The sequence below is a fragment of the Lonchura striata genome, chromosome 16 (genome assembly GCF_046129695.1).
Source record: "Lonchura striata isolate bLonStr1 chromosome 16, bLonStr1.mat, whole genome shotgun sequence".
NCBI lineage: Eukaryota > Metazoa > Chordata > Aves > Passeriformes > Estrildidae > Lonchura > Lonchura striata.
Genome location: NC_134618.1, coordinates 1,707,258 through 1,730,474, shown reverse-complemented (window position 1 = coordinate 1,730,474; position 23,217 = coordinate 1,707,258). Strand labels below are relative to the sequence as shown.

General features: G+C 41.8%; 1 protein-coding gene across 3 annotated transcripts in view; it reads left to right on the top strand.

The window, feature by feature from the left end:
- Nucleotides 1-21,330, top strand: part of CRAMP1 (cramped chromatin regulator 1) — a 49,305-nt gene extending 27,975 nt beyond the window's left edge. For all 3 annotated transcript variants that reach the window (XM_021529626.1, XM_021529625.3, XM_021529624.3), the window contains exons 9-21: nucleotides 510-591; nucleotides 1,625-2,884; nucleotides 5,129-5,303; nucleotides 7,491-7,672; nucleotides 8,339-8,413; nucleotides 9,692-9,773; nucleotides 10,464-10,568; nucleotides 11,214-11,392; nucleotides 11,930-11,998; nucleotides 13,315-13,549; nucleotides 13,865-14,029; nucleotides 14,675-14,820; nucleotides 17,079-21,330. In XM_021529626.1, the coding sequence (XP_021385301.1) occupies nucleotides 510-591; nucleotides 1,625-2,884; nucleotides 5,129-5,303; nucleotides 7,491-7,672; nucleotides 8,339-8,413; nucleotides 9,692-9,773; nucleotides 10,464-10,568; nucleotides 11,214-11,392; nucleotides 11,930-11,998; nucleotides 13,315-13,549; nucleotides 13,865-14,029; nucleotides 14,675-14,820; nucleotides 17,079-17,246 (2,923 nt within the window). In that variant the 3' untranslated portion in view covers nucleotides 17,247-21,330. The remainder of the gene's footprint in view (nucleotides 1-509; nucleotides 592-1,624; nucleotides 2,885-5,128; nucleotides 5,304-7,490; nucleotides 7,673-8,338; nucleotides 8,414-9,691; nucleotides 9,774-10,463; nucleotides 10,569-11,213; nucleotides 11,393-11,929; nucleotides 11,999-13,314; nucleotides 13,550-13,864; nucleotides 14,030-14,674; nucleotides 14,821-17,078) is intronic.
- Nucleotides 21,331-23,217: the final 1,887 nt, after the last annotated feature.

Sequence of the window (23,217 nt, the reverse complement as noted above, 5' to 3'; positions counted from 1 at the left end):
TTTCAAATGCAGCAGTTCAGTGTAGTGACTAAAGATCATGATAAAAATATCCATTCTCTTCTCTGCATTAGGTTTATTTAGTAAAATGCTTTCAAAAAGTGAATGTTTGTCTTTTGTGCCCCTTTTTCTCTTTCTTTATATACTAGCTTCATGCCTTGCCTGCACTTGAACTGCACTTTTGCAGTTCAGCTAAGTGCTGCCATCTTTTCCTATCTTCTTCCATCTGGAAAAAAAATAGTTTCTTGAGTCATGGCAGTCAGGTTTATCTGACAGGGTTTTAGAATGTATGAGTTATCACAGTTGTGAGTTAATCTAAATTTTAAAGTTGTGGGATAACATGTTTTTGGTTTTGTTGTAGATTTTTTTCTTAGCACTTGGGAGTATTCTTTGTGCTGGCATTATAGAATGCCAGTTTATTCCTTAATTCCCCTTCTAGCATCAAGGATAGGACTTGGAGCTCCTGCTGACAGCTGTTCTCTGTTCCCTTGCTTTGCTTCTTGTGCATACAGGATGATCGTGGAGTTACATCGGAAGGTCTCCAGCCTCCTTGAATTCCTGAAGCAGAAGTGGGCTCTACATGAAGTGCGGGTTGTATCCTTTTCCTACTCAGTCTGTTCCATGTGCTGTGTCCTGGGAGAAATTCCCTTCCTATTCCAAGTTCAGTTTTGCATCAGAAAAGTGAATCTACTTCATTAATGTATGAGTCTCTGCTTAGTAAAAATATAGATAAAGTCTCAGCATCACTAGTGGAGGCTTTTGTGGGACATCCCATGGTGTTCTGTTTTTATCGCAACTCTTCTCTGTTATCATCCCATAAAAGCTAGTTAAGAAAAAATTACATTCCTGCCTTTATTTAATTTCCTCAAAGGGTGATCTTAGTCTGGTTCATTATCAGTGGGTGACCCAAGTACAGCCTGGATAATAACTGGCAATTCTGTTTCTGGTTTCAGTAGAGAGATTAAGGACAGATCTTTGCACTTGGTGCATTTTCACCTTGTCCAGGTAGGTGCTGGAACCTGCAATGTATCTGCACTGTCTGAGCCATACAGCATTCAGGGTGCCCGTGCCTCTGAACTTTGATCCATGCAATAGAAGGATTTGTGAGTTAGCAGCTGTTCTGTTCTGAACATAGTCTTTCCCACTTGTCGGTTTTATCCTCTTCTTTGACCTTTCATTCAGGCTTTTCTGTTTAATTTGTGAGCCTGGAAGAAGCAGTGGCATAGCACTTGAAACTCTGAAGGATGTCAGACTGTGTAAGGTGGAGTTTGTTGCACTCATGAGAGGCTGCTTTGCTGTGCAGTGTTAGAGGTTGTGCTTTGCTTTTTTGGGGTTTGTTGATTGGGATTTTTCTTTTTTACAATTACAGTGGTGTGTGAAACGGAGAGGTAATTTTGTTTGGAATGGATATTTGGGCTTGTAGCAGGTCTTCACTGCAGTCTTTATCACCACAAAGGACCTAATTTCTGATTATACTTGTCTTCACTACAATCTGTGCTGAATAGAGAACATGTCCTTGATCAGCTAGGTTTTCTTTTTTTTTTTTTTTAACTTGCAAAGTAGGCTCCCAGGTACTTTTTTGGAAGGGGAAGGCGACTGTTACATTCTTTGACACATCTTTTTTTAGCGTAAAACACTTGAAGAACAGCAACCTCAAGACTCCAGAGATGCAGAAACAAGAGGCAGCTTCTCGGAGGAGAAAGTGATGCTCCATCTCTTTCCAGGGGAGAACTGTACCCTCACTCCACTGCCTGGGGTAGCCAGAGTGGTCCACTCCAAGGCCTTCTGTACTGTGCATTGGCAGGAAACGGGCAAATGCAAACAGAACACAAAAGATTCTCACTTACTCCCCCCTGCCCAAATCCTTGGCATACAGAGTGGTCAGGGGACAGCAAGGGGACAGCTGAAATACCTGCGGGGGATGGAAGGTAAGGGTGTGGGAAGGGGAGAGAGCACTACAGAGCCCAGCCGAACCTTGCAGCCTACAGCTGAAGTTTCTGCAAGCACTGAAGATGGTGCCCCAGAGCCTGTCCTGGTGGAAGGAGCAGCCTCAAATCTTGGCATCACTAATTCCCTTCAGAAATCACCTTCTGGACTTCAGGATCCAGGAGGGCCCCAGGAAAAGCTGAGCTCATTGGCCCCCTGCATGGAGGGCAGGGAGGCCCTGGCTAGTGACCAGGCAGGATTGCTACCCTCGTGCAGCACAGAGTGTGCTTGCAGCAAGATCCCTGATGTGGAGGAGCTCTCTCTGCTCGATCCATTCCCACGGTACATGAAGTCCTGCCAGGACCTAATCGTCCCAGAGAATTGTACTTGCACAGACAAACTGCATGGGAAAGACTCTGCTTCAGCAATTGGTAATGCTTCTCCAGTGATTTTTCCAAGCAGGAGGAGTGCAGAGACCTCTGACTCTTATTCCCAGCTGCTGAGAGGTGGTGTGGCTTCCCCTGGCAGCAGCAGATGTGAAACTCAGGCCAGCCACAGCCAGGGCCAGCAACTTGATGCTTGTACCAAGGATATCATGGATACAGTAATGGAGGATTCTCAAGAGAAGCTGGGCTCCTTGTTTCCACCTCCACCTCAGGGACAATCCAGTACAAAGTCTCTCAAGGATGACCCAAGTCGACTCTCCCAACAAGTTAGAGAAGAAGGATGGAGTCTGCGAACCTCTGAGAGCCTTACGCTGGCTGAAGTCTACCTCATGATGGGCAAACCAAACAAGCTGCAGCTGGAATATGACTGGTTGGCTGTCTTGGAGCCAGAAACCCAGCATGCTAGAGAGCATGCATCTGAGTCCAGTACTGTCCCTGCATGTCCTACCTTTCACAAGCAGAGACTCTTGAATTGCCTTCTGAGACTCATCTCTACTGAAGTCAATCCCAAACCAGTAAGTAGCTCTTGTTCATGCTCCAGATACTAAACTCTAGTTTCATTTGGGGAATAATTGCCGAGTTGTGCATTCACAATAAATCAGTAACTAGCCATGTCAAGAGCTTTGGAGATTCCTGTGTTTAAATTATACAAAAACCACAACACAAGACAGCTGGCTACAGAGTGGACTTTGCTTCACTATGCTTTTTACACTGCCTTTTAGCTTCTGTTTTGCTGTGAGTTTAATTTGTGTTCCAGTGAACATTTGTGACTAGTGACTACATTTGTGACATCCAGTGACTACTCAAAAGATCAGTTATGAGGTGAGGTGCCTTCTGTTATCTCTCAGATTCACAGAACCTTAGAACAGCCCAGGTTGGAAGGCGCCTTGGAAGATCATCTAAGCCAGCCTTTTGTGGGAAATGGAGCCTGGATGAGGTTAATATTGCACATGAAAACTGCATTGATTTTCAGTGTTTATGCAGTTCAAATTACACAGTGTGAGAGTGAAAAGAATGTATTTCTTCAGAATAGTAGAGTCAACAGAACTGTGCCTGTCACAGTTGATTTGGGTAAAAGTTCCCAGACTCTAAGATAGCTGTTCAACAGTCCCAGTCCTTAGACAGACCTTAGGGAATTGAATTTGCTTTCCTTCTTGTGCTTTGTAAACTTGTATTTAAGATTTGCCCCAGTGATACCTGGGTAGCCAATTCCACCTAGTGCAGGCAACTGAAACTCAGTAAAACATCTTTTAAAAAGACACAGAGTTCAGCAGATCTGCTTAAATGCCTGTGGTAGATATGATGAACTAAAGATTCAGTTCCACCCAGGATGCAAATGCATCACTGTTCCCAAACACACAGTTCTTTAATCCTTGTTTGTTGGTGATTTAACCTCCTTCAAAGTTCCTTTTGATTATCATTCTGCAGACATGGAATGCAGGATTTTATCAATTTAAACCCGTCTTTGTTCAGATGCAGCTCCAGATATAGACTTTGTTTAAACTGCAAAATTTAAACATCTGACATCTCACAGATCTGGAATACAGTCTCCTCTTTAGCATCTACTTTTACTTCTGGTGACACAGGTGATAGCTAGGCATGATATGATGAAACAATCACAAACTATAAAGAAGGACATCCCTGAGACTTGCAGGAAAAGGAATTGAAGAGGAGGAGAAACCAGCAGTTAGGATTTGCACGTGTTTTTCTGTCACTTTCACACTCTCGGCTGTCTTACAGTAGCATAGTACTACTGAACAATAAAGGAGCTCTTTAAGGATATGTACCATATTGTACATTCCAGCAAAAAAAAGGAACACAATCATTCATTTTTCAAATACCACTTTATTCTCACTGTTTTTCGGAAAAACATACTCTCCTTGAAGCATGAACATTGTGGCACTGATAGTGCAAAGACCAGGAAGATATTTACTGCCTCACTGAAAGCACTGTAGATGTCTTGAAAGTTGCATTTCTTAAAATAATGACAGGAACTATGATATTTTTGCCACAGGATATTTTAAGAGGAAGGATTGATTGTGTGCATGCCTGCTGTTTTCTCCAGATAATCTGTAATGGCCAAAGCAGCCAGCTGTGCTGTGGTTCATCCTTTAAATCAAAATCATCAGCATAAAACAAACTGTGAAGTGCCGTTGTAGTTGAGCAGAGGGTGTAATTTTAAGCCTGTGACTGCATATAGATTCCTTAAAAAGGGAGGGTTTTCCAGAAAACAGTTTAAAGAACTTAATGAAACAACTGGATAGGCCTTTAAAATTATTGAAGGGCATGTGTCTCGTTAGTGCTGTATTACAGTGTGAAAGACAAGGGAAGGGAAAAAATTCAAAACTCTACTTGATTAGAATTAAGAGAGAATTAAAATGTTTTTGTCCAGATGTATTTTTCACCAGAGCAGCCCTCTGTGTGGAGTTACAAAAAATAGCTTTGCACTGAGTTAAAACCAACACAATTTTTCTTCTCTTTCTTTCTATCCTGTGGTGATACAGTACATTGCATGAAGCTTGTCAAGTGTTAACCCGATTGTAACATAAATTAATATATTGAATGGGTGACATCCAGCAATGCTAAATGGGCAAGAAGGTAATTTCAGCTACCCCTCACACCCACTAGGAGATATTGCTTAGAGTGCTTTAAGGTATTGTAGTATGTCAAATCTTAATTTTAAGTCTTCCTGAGTACAGTGAGTTTCCCAATACATTTGTTGTACCAGCACAAAATATTCATTTAATGTGCATTTTCAGATGCCTGAGATGAGCTCCATTGCCACATCACCTATAAAGCCTGCTCAGGAGGAGCAGTCCCTGACTCCCCCCGGAAAGGTGATTGCCATCAATACCAGGAGTCCAGGCTGTGCACGGAATCAGTCTGCCCTTCGCAACAAGACTTTTTCTCCTGGTGCTGCTTCCAGCTCCTCAGGTGAGTATTCCTAAAAATCCACTTGATGAAATCAACTTATTAATAACTCACACCATGATGAGAATTTCCCAGAGATGGAACACTGGAAGGAGAAGTGCTCTTACTCTTAGGAGCTCCACTGTCTGAGAACATTGGTGTGTGCTAATTTGCTTTAGAATTGTCCTAAGTCCAGTGCTGCTTTGAATCTTGAATAACAATGCACATCAGTATATGCAGTTCACAATCCAGAGTAACTCCCGTTAGTCACTCTTAGAGAAGATGCTTGGGGTTTTTTTGGGAGCTGTATCATGGTTTAATCCCAGCTAGCAACTCAGCCCCATACATCTACTCAGTTACACCCCTCTGGTGGAATGGGGGAGAACTGAAAGAGTAAAACTGAGAGAACTCATGGTTTGAAAAAAAACCAGTTTATTAGGGGAAGTAAACACCATTAATACAAAGTAGAGCAAGGAATTTGTTCCCTGCTTCCCCTGGGCAGGCAGATGTTCAACCATCCCCAAGACAGCATGGCTGCATCGTATGTAACAGTAACTTGGAAAGACAAACACCCTCCCTCTGAATGTCCACCCCCTTCCTTCTTCTTCTTCCCCCAGCTCCTTATGCTATGCCTGACCCCCCCATGGTGTGGAATATCACTGTGGTCAGCTGGGATCAGCTGTCTTGGCTGTGTCCCCTCCCAGTTCCTCATGCATCCCCAGCCCCCTCACTGGCAGTGTGGGGTGAGGAGCAGCAAAGGTCTTGACCAGTGTAAGTCCTGCTCAGGAGTAACTAAAGCATCCCTGAGTTGTGAGCACTGTTTGCAACGCAAATTCAAAACTGCCACTAGAGAAAATTAACCCCTTCCCAGCCTAAACCAGTACATGCTGACTGGCACAGGGCGTGAGATCTCAAGACAATATCAGCTTACAAAACAGGCAAGTAGATGCCCAGTGTAAAATCTGTTGATAGATACTTACTGAAATTTTTCTGTGCCATCCTGCCACTATAGGTTTAAATTAAATATTAGGAAGAAATTCTTCCCTGTGAGGGTGGTGAGGCCCTGGCACAATTGCCCAGAGAAGTTGTGTCTGCCCCTGGGTGCCTGGCAGTGTTCAAGGCCAGGTTAGATGGGGCTTGGAGCAACCTGAGATAGTGAAAGGGGTCCCTGCCCATGGCAAGGGGCGGAATGAGATGAGCTTCAATGTCCCTTCCAACCCAAACCAGTTTCGTGATTCTATGATTGTGCGATAGAGAATGATTATGAATTGCCTTTTCTTTAATAGGCGGTATGGCGGCTGTAACCTGTGAGCCCCAACCACGCACACCAAGAATTTTGGTTCTGTGTTTCAGCCCAAAATTGCATTTTCCACCAAAGGTTTATGACTTCAGGAAAGTTTGTGATGGTGTTGGGGTTACTGGGACCAGCTGTGATTCTTAGGCAATCCTTTTCACAGCCTGGAGCAGGTTAACTCGGTTAACTGGTGCTGTTAAAGCACCTCTGTGGATCTTGGCTCAGAGTGACAGGCTAATGATGCTGGCTTTCATCCAAGCTGGCTGCATGCAGATGGAAATCCTAGCAAATTTTTTAAACTTAAACATAAATGGGGAAGTTTTACTCAGACAAGTTACCATTATTTCACTATGCCAAATGTATTTTGAAGTCCATCTTTGGGAAGGTATTTTGGTAAATTGATCTCCATTCCATCACCAGATTGATTTTATTTGGGTTGCACTTCAAATTACTATAGGGAAAGAAGGGGTGGGGAGTGTAAATAAATCATAAACACTGTAAAATGGCTCTGTGTTTGTATTATCTTTCCCCACATAAGAAATGGTAGATATAGTTTGTTTACTGAGATAGGCCCTCAGGTATGCCTACAAGATGAACAGATAAACTGATTATCACAGTGTATGTGCAGCTGAAAACAGGGCTTCAATTCTAGTTTCTTAAGTAGTGTAAAATTACATTTAATCCCATACTTCCAAGAATTGCAAAGCAAGTGAATATTAGTGGTATTCATAGCAGATACATACTGTCAGTTTGCAGGTGGGACAACTGAAATATGGAGAAATTCCTGATTTTAGAAACAGCTGCTGACAAAGCCTAAATCCTGAAGTCCCAGCTCGCTATGATCCTTCAGTTACTAAAGAGTTATTTCCTTTTTGTTTTCACTTTATTTCATTTAAATTGCTGTTAAAATCTTACAGGTTTGAGAAACCTCCCTAGACCTCTCTTGGTGGCTAGTCCTTCAAGTTCTGGGAGCACTGAGGCTGACAGTGGACTGTTTGCAGTCCCTACAACTTTGCCTCCCAACAGCCGCCATGGGAAACTGTTCCTACCCAACAAGGAAGCAGAGCTGACCTTCCGGCAGCACCTGGACACCATCAGTGTAAGTGAGATGACTGAATAGAAAATGCAGCATGGTGTGCATGAGCCAGCTTCCAGGAGGTATCACAGGCATTCTGAATTCCTCAGAAAGTATGGGCTGCCTTGTGAAGCAGTGCTTCTTATCATGCTTAAGTTTAACATTGTATTAAATGAGATGAGTGAGATTTTGACTATGTAACTGTGCTTTGAACTGACATTACCTGTTCAGGTAATTCAGGTAATTCAACTCTGAATACCATCACACAGCCTGATTACACTTACTTGCTGTCTAATTAAGTTGCTCCAGCAAATATTTGTGCCAGATTTAGCAAAAACCTATCCCCTTCTGATGTGTAGCTAATTTTAACACATCCTCATTGCTGTATATAAGTCAAATTCTAATTTTTATGTATACAATCTCAGTAAGAATTTTGTAGGAAGCCAAACTAGTTGGTAATGAAATGGCTTTTTTGGGACAAAGCTTCATCTCCATAAAAAAGAAGAAAAAATACATTCTTGGTGGAAAATTCTGACTCTAGCAGGAAGGATATTGTGCTATCTGAAACAAAACATAGTATTTTAGTTAACTGTTAACTCGTCTTTATTGAAAATAAGAATTTGTGGGATGTAATTTATTCTGTGTCTGGATGCTTAAAATAATTGTAATTAATTTCCTGTTGTTGTCCAGATGCAGTCGGACTTCTTCCTTCCAAAGCCCAGGAAATTACGGAACAGGCACTTGCGGAAGCCACTGGTAGTACAGGTCAGAGCAATGTGCAAATGCCTGTTTTGCTCCCTGAGTATCAGTAAGGCTGTAGTAATTTGCATAGAAGAAAAAAAAACCTGAATTTCCCTCATGCATCCACTGGAGATATAAAGATGTAATTATGAAGGAACAAACATTTCAGTCTCTTGTGTAACTAGCCATGTTACATTCTCTATGAAGAATATAAACAACAGAAGTCCAGTGCCTAAGGTAGTTTGGAGAAACCAAAAGCCTCTGGAAGAGGCTTCTGAAACCTGGAAGCAGGTTCTGCTACCTGGGCCTTCTGGCACTGAAGCATAGGCTGTGTTGTCCCTGTCCTGTCCTGTGCTGTGCTGGCAGTGTTGGGAGCTGGCAGCCCTCTTAACAGCAAAATCTTCTGTTATATCTTTTTCCTGCTTCCTGCTCAGTAGTGGATGTTAAACTGTGGTGGATATAAGCCTCTGTAGTGAACCATAAACACTTTACCATAAACACATGGCCATAAAACACTTCGAAGGAACAATGATTCCTGGGAAAAAATGGGGCTTGTAAAAAGATGTATGGAAGGAATGGCCTGTTGTTGTGGAAAAAGATGTATGGAAGGAATGGCCTATTGTTGTGGTGCTTTGGTGACAGACAGGTATTAATTACTCTCCTTCAGACTGCTCTAACAGCCCTGGGAAAAGGCACATGTGACTGGGACACCAGAGACAGGTCAGAAAAAAGAAATCTGAAACCTAAATAATAGCAACCTACTGGGGAAAACGAAGTTCACAGGTGTCACTATACCATTTTTTCTATTCTGTTTTGTATGAGTAGGGGATACAGAAATCACTCCTGGACTATTTTTGATCTTGAGATCTTCAGATCTGGGCAATTCCATCTGTTCTAAGAGCTCCTAAGTACACAGAGCTGTCTCACTCATCTACCCTTGCTGAATTTTAAGGGTAGATCAGTTTGTATACAGACTAGGTACCATGCTTAAGATCACTGCTGTAATTCTGAGAGAGATGTGAAAATCACTGCAAGTATAATCAGAGAGGATTATAGTTCTAATCAGAATTTCTCTGAGAATTTTCCCTGTGGAAATACTTTATTTTAATAATTCACAGAGAAAACACATTGTTCCTTTCTGTAGCTTTTTTCTCAAGGGCACACCGATCACATTGCTGTGTCTGGTGCAGTATAGTAGTGCCACGGAAATACTCTGCTATTCTGGAAGGTCTCATGAACTCCTGCAACTTATACAACTGTCTGTGTTTAAATCTGTTCTGGTTTATTGTTTCTCTCACATAGAGAACACTGCTCCCCAGACCATCTGGAAATCCATCCCAGCATGTCTGTTCCTTTTCTATCTTGTCCAACTCATCCATTACAGGTGAGTCTACCATTTACACAAACTGAAAAGTGTCCCTTAACACTGTATAAAGAAATAATTTCTAAAAAGAAGAAAATACTCTTTCAAAATGACATTGTCACCAGCCTGCAGGATGATGGAATTGCTCTGCTGGATCATTGTGAAGCAAGTCATGCTTTTGATAAATTTTTTTCTTCCATTTCCCAAGACTGAAATCACAGAAGAGCAAGGAGTTCTCAACAGGGAGATGAAATTTGGAATAAAATACTTAGATAGGAATTTTTGTTGTGTAGGGTATAATAATTTGTCTAGATTTTTTATTGGACTTTGCCCAGTACCTGGCATTCTGTCTAAATTTTATACAGCAGAAGCAATCCACTGCCCATATGTTCTTTTCTGCTGGTACACTCTTGAATACAGTGGTAGTACATGTGATCCCCTATGAAAACCAGCATGAGACCTGAAGGGTTGTCTTCACTGACAGTATGAGAGCAGCTCCAGTAGCACAGCAGCACTTGCTGTTGCATGTCAGTGTCAAAACACTGATTAGCTCACATCACTATTGTAGCTCTATTCCATCATTTCCACTACTTGCATTCGTGCACCTTGGCTGCTGTTTGGAATTTATTTGCTTCCATTGAATTGTGTTGTGTTCTGCTTTAAAGGTGTTAGATTTCAATTGCATGAAAGGTATTAATGCTTCCCCCCCAGGGAGAGGTTCATTTCGGCCAGTCCAGTCCTCACTGACTAAAGCTGCTGTTTCTCGTCCAATTGTGCCCAAAGTTCTTCCAACACAGGCCACCAACCATCTGTCTAGTAAGTCATTCTGAATTCTGCAATAAAAGCCATGCTGGTGTCCTCCAGTCAGGTCCTGTCTCGCAGTAGAGAGTGGGTTCCATAATTAGAACAATTAATCAGGTGAAAACAGTGACTGCTATGTTTTACCTAGAGGATTCTTTTGAGATAAGAAGACATTCAGATGTTTGAAGTGGATTTTAAAAGGTCTGGTTGAGGTTGACCCTTACAACAACTTAAAATTTTTACACAGATTCTGCATGGCTGTCAGAGGCAAGATAAAAAAATAAGTCTGTATTGTTTCTAGACCTCCTCTAGTAACCCATAGGAAATTTCTGGAAACTGCATAATGAAATACTTACCAATTTGGAGGACAAAAAAGAAAAAAAAAGAATGGGAAGAGAACTGGGATGTTTCTCAGTTATTTTGATATACCTAGTAAGAGGTTGGAACAGGGCAGAAAAGTTAAATATTTTAGCTAAAAGCAGTGTTACCCTTGGTGCAGAGAGGCAGCTGACCCAGATTATCAGATCATTACCATTGCTGCTTTTTTACATAGGCTGACTTTTGACTCTGGGTAAGTTTAAAAAAATCATCTTTTAGAGAATCATAACAAAGTGAAAAAGAAGCTTGTAATATGTTTTTTGGTCTTTTGTTTCACCCTAGGTGCTATTGACTTGGCAGCTAAAAGTGCTGGCATTATCCCTGGTAGTCCCATGCCTGTCCTGGATGCAGATGGTTTGCCAGGTGTGTCTCCATTGTCACCGGATGCAGTGACCACGGTAGTGACAGGGCAGGAGCAAGCAGCAGCACATCAGAACGGAGGCTCCATCACCACTGTGGAGGTCAGAGGCTCTTCAACAAGCTTCTTTCAAGTGCTTAACTGTCTTGTTCTTTCATTGTATAAAAAAGCTGTATTATTATGACTCCTCAGTGAGCTTTCTCCTGGGGCTTGCTGTTAGGCGCTGCTGTTCATGGCAGACCCAGTCTGTGTTGTGTACTGTGTAGTTGGGGTTGAGGGATCAAAGCATCATCTTATTGAATGAATTTCCATCCTGTGAAATAGTTTAGAGCTGGTAGAGCATTGAACTTGGCCATCCAGAAATCTGGCTTGAAAAGAAATGATGGCATTTCAGAAATTCAGCAGGGAATCTGGGGCAAAACATGGACTTTTTGGGATTGTATTTGGAATGGAAACTAATTTCTCCTTGCTGTTTCTTTCATTGAGACCCAGACACATGTTAGTCCATGTCATGTTCTTAGGGAGTTGATGGATAATTTCAAAAGACATGGGATGTATGAAGAGCACAGATAAATGGTGATAGGCCTTTATGTCTTCCCTCCCCAGCTGGTCACTCACGTGATTTCTGTTGTGCTTGCAGGGCTCAGGCCCAGGGTGCCGGGTGCCATACATCAGCCTGCCGACCCAGCCCGAGCAGGATGGCTTCCAGGTACAGTGTGCAGGAGGAATGGGTAATGTTCTGTGAAAACACCACTGGTATTGCTAGTTAAAACTCCATACTCCCAGGTAATTGTGCACCACTGGTACTGTCTGGTGGAAATTAAATCCCAAGCATCTGAAGAGTTTTAAAGAAATTTAGGAAAGCTGCTTAAATATGTGTTGTGTGCCATTCCCTAAAATTAAAGTGACACTGACAGTCCCTGACCTGTGAGGGACAAACAAGCTTTACATATCTCTTAATAGAGTGGAGGAGTTTATAATCGCTCTGCTATATTTATGTGTGTATTTTAGACATCACAAGGAGACATTTCAGGAGTTTGCAGTCCTGCTGCCTCACTGTAGCTAAAGCAGGATTATTAGGACTAAAAGTGTGATTGTAATGTCAGCATCCTTTCCAGAGATTTACTGTTCATTGTGAAGGATCCAGTAAGACATAGACAGATACTTAAAGAGTAACTATGATGGCTCTTGATGAGGCTCAGCAGGATATTGTCATCCTGTCCCCAGGCTCTTTTTCTGGTGGGATCCAGGACCTGGTGCTGGATTTTTAGGCCTCATAATATAGGCTCTTCTTTTCTTCAGTGGAAGCACTTTCCACACTCCCTGTGATGCCTGCATGTGAAAAGAAATAGTTTGATTGGAAGGTGTAAAGGAGATTAAGATTTTTCATGGGACAGATGTTAGGACATGAACCTATGAGGCATTTATGGTAATGGGCCTTGGGTTCTGGTACTTACTCTCAGGACAGTTGTGTATACACTACATCAAAAAAAAAAAAAGTTACAGTTCTGAAATGTGGTATTGGTAATGAGACTCCTAAAAGATCAGTTGAATTTTGGGAAATCTGGCTGTAAAAAGTGAATAAACGTGAGTTACCAGTTTAAAATATGTGTATGCTCTTCCAGAAGTTAAAGGGGTTTTGCCTATACAAAGACAAATTAATACAAATCTATTGGGAACTATCTTGTAGATATATCAAAATTATGTTAATTTTAAGACTACGCTTGTTCTGTTATGTAGGCTGTTTTAAAAATTCTTTGGAATGTTACAAACTCATATTTTTTCAGATTATTTGGCAGGATATGGGCTGAAGCATATTTGTTTATGCTTACAGGTACTTTTCATTAAAATAATACATATTTATTATATAAATAGTATATTCCTCTAATTTAGGCATATTATCTATTGGATTTTTTTCCCTTAGAAGTCTGGTTTAAATCTGATACTCAAGAGACAAAATGTTGCTTTTTAGTTTTCTGAGTTCTTAATAAATTTATGAACACTTAATTCCATTTCTTATAACAGGGTACATCAGTCCTTTCTCTGCCAGAACTGGCCAAGACTTCTCTCCAGAATGGTCTGTCCACCCCTCCACTTCCCTCATCAGAAGCTTCCAGTACTCGGCTCTCTCCTCCCAATGTTTCTGCTCTCTTGGATATTTCTCTGCCTGGACCACCTGAAGATGTGCTTTCCCAAGGCGAACCTACCTCTCAGATCAGTGATTCCATCATTGAAATAGCCATTAGCTCTGGCCAATACAGTAAGTCGAAGACTAGCTGAAGTCTGCCTATCAACTTTTAAAAAATCCCTGACATCTTACATAGCAGCAGAAACTTTTCCAGGAAGCAGTTCTTGGGTTATGAGTTTTTTGTGGGTTTGGGTGTTTTGTGTGTTTGTTTGTTTCCAAATACCTGTTGCAAATAAAATTCTGTGCCTGATCTTTATTTTCTAGCAAATATAGGGCAGGTGGGTTGTTGTTGTTTGGGGGCTTTTTCCTTTCTAAACAAAAACTGTTGCAGTGTCCTATAACTTTACCATATTGACTGAATTTGTGATCCTCAACATCGGTTTACAGGTGAAGGTGTTTCTCTCTCTCCTGCAAAGCTGAATGGCAGTGACAGCTCCAAAAGTCTTCCGTCCCCATCCAGTAGTCCTCAGCAGAGCTGGATTGCGTCTCCTACCCATGATCCCCAGTGGTACCCCAATGACTCCACAGACTCCTCCCTCAGCAGCTTGTTCTGTAAGTGTCCAGATGCAGAGAAGTGCAACCAAAAACTGTTTTCCTGTTAACAAAAAACCCCAACATTGTTTATCAGAAGTGAATCCTTTGAAAAATTGTAAACCCAGTAGGACATTTGTAGAATTATTCCGAATACTTCTTGCTTTCATTTCCACAGTGTTGCTTTGAGTACATTTTCTCTCTTTACAAGTCTGTTCCTGGAAAGATCCTGTTGCTATATTGGGGCCTGTAGCTTGGGACAAGTAATGCCTTGGCAGTTCCTTGTAGTCTGTTGGGAGCCTGACCCATCAGTTAGGGTGAGACATCTGGACTGTTTGTACGAAAATGAACAAATGTCTTTGGCTCTGCTGGTGTAAAAACAGACTTTGTTGTGTGCTTCATAACTACTATCTCAAAGACATGAGGTGAATCACTGGGCTTAGTTGAGATTTAGTTTTTGAGAAGTTTTTTTAATTCATAATTCATGGGTCCAGTATAATAAGTCTCCTTACTCTTAGCAGAGTGGTGATGCTGGCAACACATAATTTTTAAAAATGGAAGAAATGGATATCTGTCCTCCATTTTGAATTTCCTTGCCCTTCTTTTTTATCCTCCCAGTTAAGAACACCTAGTGAAGTGACTTACTGATGTGCTTTTTCTCTGCAGCAAGTTTCATCTCCCCAGAGAAGGGACGAAAAATGTTACCAACTCCAGCTGGGAACACCAGTGGCACCTCCTTACTGGGACCCAGCCTGCTGGATGGAAACTCACGGGACTCCTTTGTGTCGCGGTCCCTGGCAGATGTGGCAGAGGTATGTCAGCAAATTACACTCGGAGTCGGCTTCCTCTTGCAGTGCTGGAAGTTACAGTTACTGGGTACTGTCCCTCAGACCTTCCTGAGATACTTCAAACGCAGAGGTGCTTTGACACCTGCACTTTAGCTCAGTAGATGAGAATTACAGTCATAACAGAAAGGGCAAAATTATCTGAGGGTAATTACCCGACACCAGAGCTGGTGTGAGAAGCTGCTGTGAGTGCCTTCAACCAGGTTCTTTTTGCTCAGGGAGGTCATATTCACCTGTTGGATACACCTTTGTTCTGACAGAGAAAGATTCTATCATTCTGTTGTGTGTGTCTTGCTTTGTAGAGCAAGAACTGAAAATGCTAAAGATAAGAGCAAGATTAATAGTGATGCAGCTACAATCCAGTTGGAAGCCTGGTAGGAAAAAGCAAATAGGTCCAGAAGGAAGAAGAAGGACATGGTTCTGTGCTGCTGAATTAGTTGTCTCTGTTGGCAGAGGTATCCCTTTGTTTTGAGCTCTTCTGAAGGAGTAGAATGAAGCCCAGCAGTTTTTAAAGCTGTGACACACTTAAGGACAGTGCTCCTTTTCAGAGGGACAGACGGGAAGAATACATTAATTACTCATTAATTACTCATTAATTACATAATGTTACAGGAACATTATGTAGCTTAGTAAGGAACATGCAAAGTCCTGCCCTAGGAAGGGATTAAGGAATAACCCCACAGCTGGGGACTGGCTGTCTGGGAAGCAGCTCTGCCATACCTGTATATGCCGATAGACACGAGCTGAGCATGATGCAGGGTGGATCCAAAGGTGTGGATCCAAAGATTACCAATGATATCATGAGTTGTTTTTAACAGGAGCATGGCCAGGATATTGAACAAAATTATTGTTAACATGCTCAACTCTGTCGAGTAGTAGCATCTACCTGCTGTGAGACCATGCTTAGAATATTGTCACTAGTTTTGAACACCCAATATATAGGAGAGATAGATTAACCAGAGCAAGTTCAGCTGAGGTTTACCAGGAGGATCAGGTGGTGGAGAAAGGGTGATGTCTGGGCTTGTTCAGAAAAGGCTTCAGAGTGGGAGGAATCCTGCTGCCTACCACTGCCTGCAGTAGAGAAGATGTAGCAAGCCCTTTACACAATGGTGATGGGAGGTGGGAGAAACAAGCAAAAGCTGAACTGAGAAAGGTTCTGCTTTATCCATAGAAAAACTTCACTTTGATGGTAGGCAGGCAAGGAAACAGGATGCCCAGAGGTGTTGCACAGTGACTGTCTTCAGAGCTTTCCAGGGCTCACATTAGTAAAGCCCTGAGTGAGCTGGTCTGTCCTTATAGGTGAACCTGCTTTGACCAGGCAGCTGAATTAGAGACCTGTTCAGATCCCTTCCCGTCTTACTTATCCCACAGTTTAGTTGTTAATTCAGTACAATACCACATAACTTACAATTCCTTGGGGACTTGCCCTTACGATTTGGATAAGGAGGTTCTGTATAGACCATGTAACCGGGAGCTGCAGCAAGCTCATGCTGATTTAGTGTGATGTTGGCAGCTTCAGACCTGAAACACAGATCCACTTCTGGCACAAATACGAAGATTTTGTTGCTTGGTGGTAATAAGTTGTCAAGGTGTGTTCTAATTAAATAAATATGTGATAATCTATTTGCATGGTTTTGAAGTGACATTGCAGCCCTCAGTATTATCAAGTCCCTTTAGAAGAAAATGGGGTAAGCCTCCATGTTATGCACAGGATAGCAGCTCCTGTGGTAGAGATAATATCTTTAGACCTGTGCACCTTAATGCTAAATTGGAGCAGGTAAGACCCATTGAGACTATGGGTGGTTAGGTTTTTTAGAAGCTTCCGTTTAGTTGTGGATGAGAAGAGCTGTTCTCTAACTCAGGTCAAGTGAGATAAAGTATCTCTTTCATATGAGGAGAGGCTGGGAAGGAAGCTGAGGGAGCCAGACTCTTCTCAGGATGAGAAACTGCAAGCAAAATTTGAAACACAATAAATTCCACCTGAAGACAAGAGATCTATATTGAGGTAATCAGGCATGGAAAAAGGGTACCCAGAGAGTTTTGGAATGTCTGTGCATGGGGATAAATTCAGCACCTGCCAAGGTCCAGTGCGGTCTGTTCTAAGCTGACCCTGCTCAAGTGAGATGGTTGGATAAAATGCTCTCAAGATGTTCCTTCCAACCTCAATTATTCCATGAAATTGCCACTGACATGTAGCTTATCTCTTCTCTCCTTGTCTCTTCCAGGTGGTGGATTCCCAGCTGGCTTGCATGATGAATGAGAACAGCATAGATTACATATCTCGGTTTAATGACCTTGCCCAGGAACTGTCGATATCTGAGCCAACTCGCAGGGAGATCCTGTTTGATGGAGGAGGTGGTGGTGGTCCCCCAACTGGGGATCTGTCACAGTAAGGGAATGACCAGCAGGCTGATGCAGACTGTTCAGCTAAGTTGGAGCTTGCAGAGCTAGAACTTGATGAGGGCAGCAGCTGAATCTGAGTTATCCCTGTCCTGTGTGCTTCTTTCTAACAGAGAGGCACTGGTTTCAAAGATCCCGAGAAGTACTTGCAAGTCCTGGAATGTGCAATATGCTGGCAACAATAGAACGTGGAATAACATTACAGGAGATAATGTGTCCCTGCATCAGCGATGTAAGATTGCAGGTTTGTGGGACAGTCCTGGACTTGTACTTTGGAATAGCCTAACCAAGCAGATCAAGTAGGGATGGGATTGCCACAAGCTCCTGTTTATGAATTATTGTTTGTGTAGTGATCAAAATGCCATGCTTTTGGATCCCCGTGAAAGTTGTGGAGGATGAAGGGTAGGTGTGGGTAGGGAAACTGTTGTGTCTCATTACATGTCCTAGTTGGCAGTCTTCTTACCATTCAGTCAAACTGAAGTTCTTGCACTCTCTCTAGGGCACTGCCACTCCTTGATGCTGTGTTCTTACAGACCACTCTGTTCCTTTGGCTCTTTGACCATTCCAGTAGGGCTCACGCCTGCTTGCTTGTTTGATAGGGGAGCTCTGATCCAGCCTCCTTCCATGCTGCTTGGATCCCCAACTTTTAAACCCCATCACATCACAATCATCATCATCATCACCCTGACTGCACTCATATTCTTAACCTTTGAGATTTTTCAGCACATTGCACAATTCACTCTGTGAGTGGGAGTGTGCTATATTGCTCTCCCTGAAGAACAGTTGCTTTTTAGGTCTGGAAACATAGCAAAAGAGCTTACACTAGGAAAACTGTGTCATAATTAGTCTTGGCTTTGCTGGAAACATGTAAATATTGTCATCTTCACCAAAACTCAGGATTTACCTGGGAGAGGAAATAGAGAAAGAATATTGTAATTTGTAGGAACAAATACTAGGTTAACACTACTAAAGCAGTTGAGATTGGTTTTGTGTTATGAAGAGAAGTGTCAAGTCCTAGCTTAATCCCTTAGTCCTTCCCTACTTCCTCTTTCTTCTGTGAACTCTGGATGCTCTGTAGTACCTCACTGTCATTCTTCATTACAGTCACTCCCAAGCATGAGTGGGTCTGGCACTCCCTCTCTGAAATCCCTGTGCATTTAATGTTGTGTTTTCTTCTAGGAAAAACCCAGATACTGATTCCAGTGGGTTCAAGAGGATAGCAAGTTAATAGTTAATCCGTAGTTAATTTCTGGGAGCTGGTTGTCTGTCAATTCTAGCTTTATAACTCAGGAGACTTTTTTTTCCCTTTCCTTTCTTCTTTCCTGTCCTGAGCAAGAATACCCATGTTGTGCCCCTTTTGTAAGCACTTGTCTGTTTCTCCAGTTAGAGGATGTTCCTTGGCTGGTATGGGTAGCTCTGAAATTTTCCAAGGGGCTGCTCCTATATACACCTCAACTTTGTATTAATAATGAATAAACAAACCTTCTCCATCCTGTAGGCTGTTATCATGGGTTCATTTCCCAACTTGCACTATACTTGGTGGATGTAGTTTTGCCTGCCTTTAGCTACTTGTAGGAGGCATTCCTTTGACTGGGAGTCTATTGTAACTTGCTCACAATGCGCTGACACTGCTGTTTGCCCAATCCCTTCACTCTGCTTTAGGTCAATGATTTGTAGCTTCTAGGGAGTTGGCCTTTTGTTTTCTGTCATTAGGAGAAAATTGAACAAGTTTTCTGATGCACATAGAGCCTAATTTGAGAATTCTGACAGAATTGTCAGGAAATCACATAAACCTGGAATAGGAAAAGTTGAAGGCTGTCACAGAAATGAATGCTAGGACCTATTTTGTTCTGAGCATTCCCCCTTGGTATGGAGAAGACACCTGTTAATCTCAAGAGTTATGCCCACTAAAACTTTTCAGTTTTACTTAAAATTTAGCTGTATTTTGGTTTGGACTTTCCTAGGTTGTTCTCTCTTGGTTTTGGGTTCCTCCATTACTAATGCTGATTATTCTATATGCTGTGTCTCCAGAAATCCTTCAGGTTTGCAGGACAAAAGTAGAAGGCACCTACTATGGCTGTGGATTACAGAACATGCAGGAGGAAGTGTGTTACAGTCTAATCAAGTACTGTCTAAAAAGAAATCTGAACTCTCATTCTTAAACTTCTAAATATTGCAAGAGTAATGTGAGGGTCTCCAATGTATTTGTAACTTGCCAAACTTTTCATCTTCCCTAGTGATGCTGGTAACACAGTGGATATGACACTGGGTTTGGCTCTGAAGTTGCCTAGAATAAAGACCAGTGTTGCTGTGCTTGCTGCAGGAATGGAGAGCAGAGCACTTCATCCTGATCCATGAAGGCTTTTTGCCTTGTGATAGAAGGAGCTGTCAGTTGCCTTGCCTCAGCCTACCCAGGGGGAAGGACCCAACTGCAGAATGAAGGCAGCACAAGTGGCTATTTTTGATGATGCCATGACATCAGAAAACTTCTAATACCCTGAACCTTTGCAAGTGGGCTTGAACCACCCAGTAAATAACAAAGTATAAATTACAGAAATCGTTCAGCACTCAGAATGTTTGGGTTAGAAATGTGCTTAGCATCAGCCCCTTAAAAGTTGGCATTATGAAGCAGAATTTGATTTCAGAAATGTAATGCATTGCAAACTGCTTTTTAAGAATAAAGCCCTTTGAGGAAAAGGCAAGAACTTAAGAATAATTAAGATCATTATGGTAATTCTGAATTGATTCAGTATTTGTTACCCTTACTATGTGAATGGCCATTTAAACACATCCCTGATTGGACCAGCTCTAGATTTTAGGTGAATGTGCTTTACAATAGTAGTCATCATCAGTTTGTGCCTGAGACTGCTAAGGAGGTGGTGTATACACACATGCACACACACACACAGACACACATGTGCATGTGCGTGCGCAGATGGTGGGGGGGTGGTAATACTCAAAACTTCTTCAATTTTAATTATTTCAGCTTTCCCAACAACAGTAACAAAATCTATATGAGGGACAGTGTCAGGCCAAGCAGACATCAAAGCGAGCGACACTGAAATGCACACAGTATCATTTCTGAGGTAGAAGTGATTTCATTAGGTTAGTACTTTCCTGGTACCTATGAGGTGTTGGAGAGGACTAAGGGACGCTAACAGTCTCCAGGTCTAGGATTAACTGCTCTAGGTTTTTCCCTCTCAGTGACCGTAAGGCAGCTCTGAGTAGCTGACAAGGTAAATGGCAGAAGATTCAGTGTCTCATCACCACGGGCTGGGTGGAGAGCAGTACCATAGCCCGAGGCTGGATCCACCCAGGTGTGTGTGACAGAGATCCGTACTGGGTGCTGCATCCTGATCACTCACACAATCATTTTATCCTGCATCCCTAAATCTACTAAGCATAGGAATAGTAATGGTTTTTCATACAGCAGTGTTAAGCCTTTTTTTGACACCCTCTATATTTCTAAATTGAATTAAATGGCTTGATTAAAATCTAACCTATAAAGACATCTCATTTACTGACAGTAGATCCCAGAGGAGAAATTCAGTTGCATTTTGTTTTCTACACTTAGACTTCAGATGCATTTATAAGGAAAGTACTGCACTTTTTTTTAACTTTTTCAAATTTTTCAATCTGTTAATTTCACAAGTTGTAAATGTTACCTAAGTGAAACCTTGGCAAGCACTACGGCAATAAGTTATCATTAATTATTGAAACATGATAACTGCTTTAGAGCTTATGGTTCTGGCAGCAAAATGTAATGCTGTTTCTTTTAATGATAGTTAAGCCATATCATCTAAGGTTTCTGGCTTGTTTGAGATGTGAATTTGTTTTATAGATTATAAATATACCTATATAGTGTATGTATAAAGCAAAATGCCTGTCCTTATTGATTATTTTTTGTACCATACTGTAAATTATGTTATTTATTCTTTACCAATTTTGGAAAAAAAATGTTTTGGTTATTTAATATAATATACAAAAGCTGTTAAACTTCTTCTGTTTAAATTTCCAATTCAACTTGTAAAGCTGTTTTTATTCTTGTGCATAAATACATACTAATACTTGGTCTAACTTGTGTCCAGTGTGTTCTTTGCTGTTCATGTCCTCACAGATTTTTTTTTCATTTAAGCTTTATTTACATGGTCATGGCGTTGTGGGAGTTAAGATTCTTCCATAAGGCCAAGCCTTTCAGAGTGATTTGATTGCAGTGAAATCAGTTACCAAACTCCCATTGGCATTTCCCATCCCAGAATTTTGATGATTCTCAGCATGATCAGAGAAAATGTTGGTAGGATTGTTTTTGCTTTATAGCTGGCATTCCCAGTAGTGTCTGCTCATGCCTGTCGGTGGCCATGGGTACCAGTAACAAGAGGGAGAAAGAGAGAATAACAATCACAAAAAACACCAAAAAAATCCCAACCACCACCACCACCAAGAAGGTACAATAAAAATGGTAGTGTTTATCTTGGGGGTTTGTTTTGTTTTGTTTTTTTGCATTCACAGTTTGAGATAGGCAGAAACTAGGCTGTGAAGGTTGTATTCAGGCCATCATGTTTTATACAGCCACTACCAGAAACACCTTTTCACCCCAGGACTGAAGAACAGGAAGCCCTAAGAGGGTTGCATAGTCTATCTTCAGAGCTTTCCAAGATAAAACTAACTAAAGCCCATAGAAAGGTGGGCTGACACAGCACACCCTGCTTTGGGCAAGTTGGACTCGAGGCCTGAAGTTCCTGTCATCTAGGTCAGTAACACTTTCAGAATCTTGATCTCTACAACATACAAAAAGGCAGCTTATTGTTGCACTGAGAAAGTGCAAGTGTATAATCAATCAGAAATTAAGAATTTTCTAAAAAGCTCAATATAAGTTTTATTAGTATTTTGATACTTCCTTCCCATCCAAAAAGTGCATAGTTACCTCTCCTGCCTGTTTACTGAGAAAATTGGGCTATGACCGTCTGAGCTCTTTCTCTGCAGCTTCTCCCGTGTACTGGCTCTGAGCCTTTGTCAGCATAAAAGACCTCTAAATCTTTTCCACCCTCTAATAAAGCTGCTACTGAATCTTCTTTCAAAATTTAGTTAATTTTGCCCTTAATGACCAAAATTTAAGACTGTGAAAACAAAAGGAATGAGTCTGAAAAATTATTAGCAAAACAAGATACTGCAGTGATAGTACATATTTTTCATGCTCTTTTGTTAGCTTTGATTTGGTTTTTTCAGTCCTTCCAAACAAAAGTAGCAGTATGCTACTAAATGTATGCCTCTGAGTTTAATTCTTGACATATCACAGCTGTACAGCTGTGAAATAAAACCTTCAGCTGAAAATGTTAGCTTGTAATGTTATAGACAACGAAAAATGGTTAGGCCATGCAAATGCTGGCTTTGCAGGTGCAGCTATACCATCTCCTCCCAATGCAGGTTGTCCAGGCAGCCGGTGGCTCTCATGTGGCAGCCACCCATGCTTCAGCCACAGAGCTGTGAGCAAAACATGGACACATGCCAGGCTGCAGAATGGATCACAGCAGCCAGACTCTGCTCAACACTGTGCTGGCAAACCCCTGTGCATACTGACAAGGCCAGATGAGGTATAGAGGCCCAACACACAACAATCACAGAATTTACCATGTTGGAAGGGACCAGAGTGGGTCATCTGATCCCATTTCCCTCCTCACGCAGGGTCATCCCAGAGCACATGGTATAGAGCTGTGTCCAGATGGTTCTGGAATATCTCCAATGAAGTAGACTCCACATCCTCTGCAGTGTTCAGTCGCTGTACAGTGAAGAAACTCTTTGCCATGTTTGCGTGGAAGTTCCAGTTGCTGCCTTTGCACTTGTTTTGCTAGCTGACACCAGAGAGAAGAGCCTGGTCCATCCTCTTGATATTCATCTTAGATATTCATACACATTAATGAGGTCCCCTCTCAGCCATCTGTTCTCAAGATTCAACAGGTCCAGCTC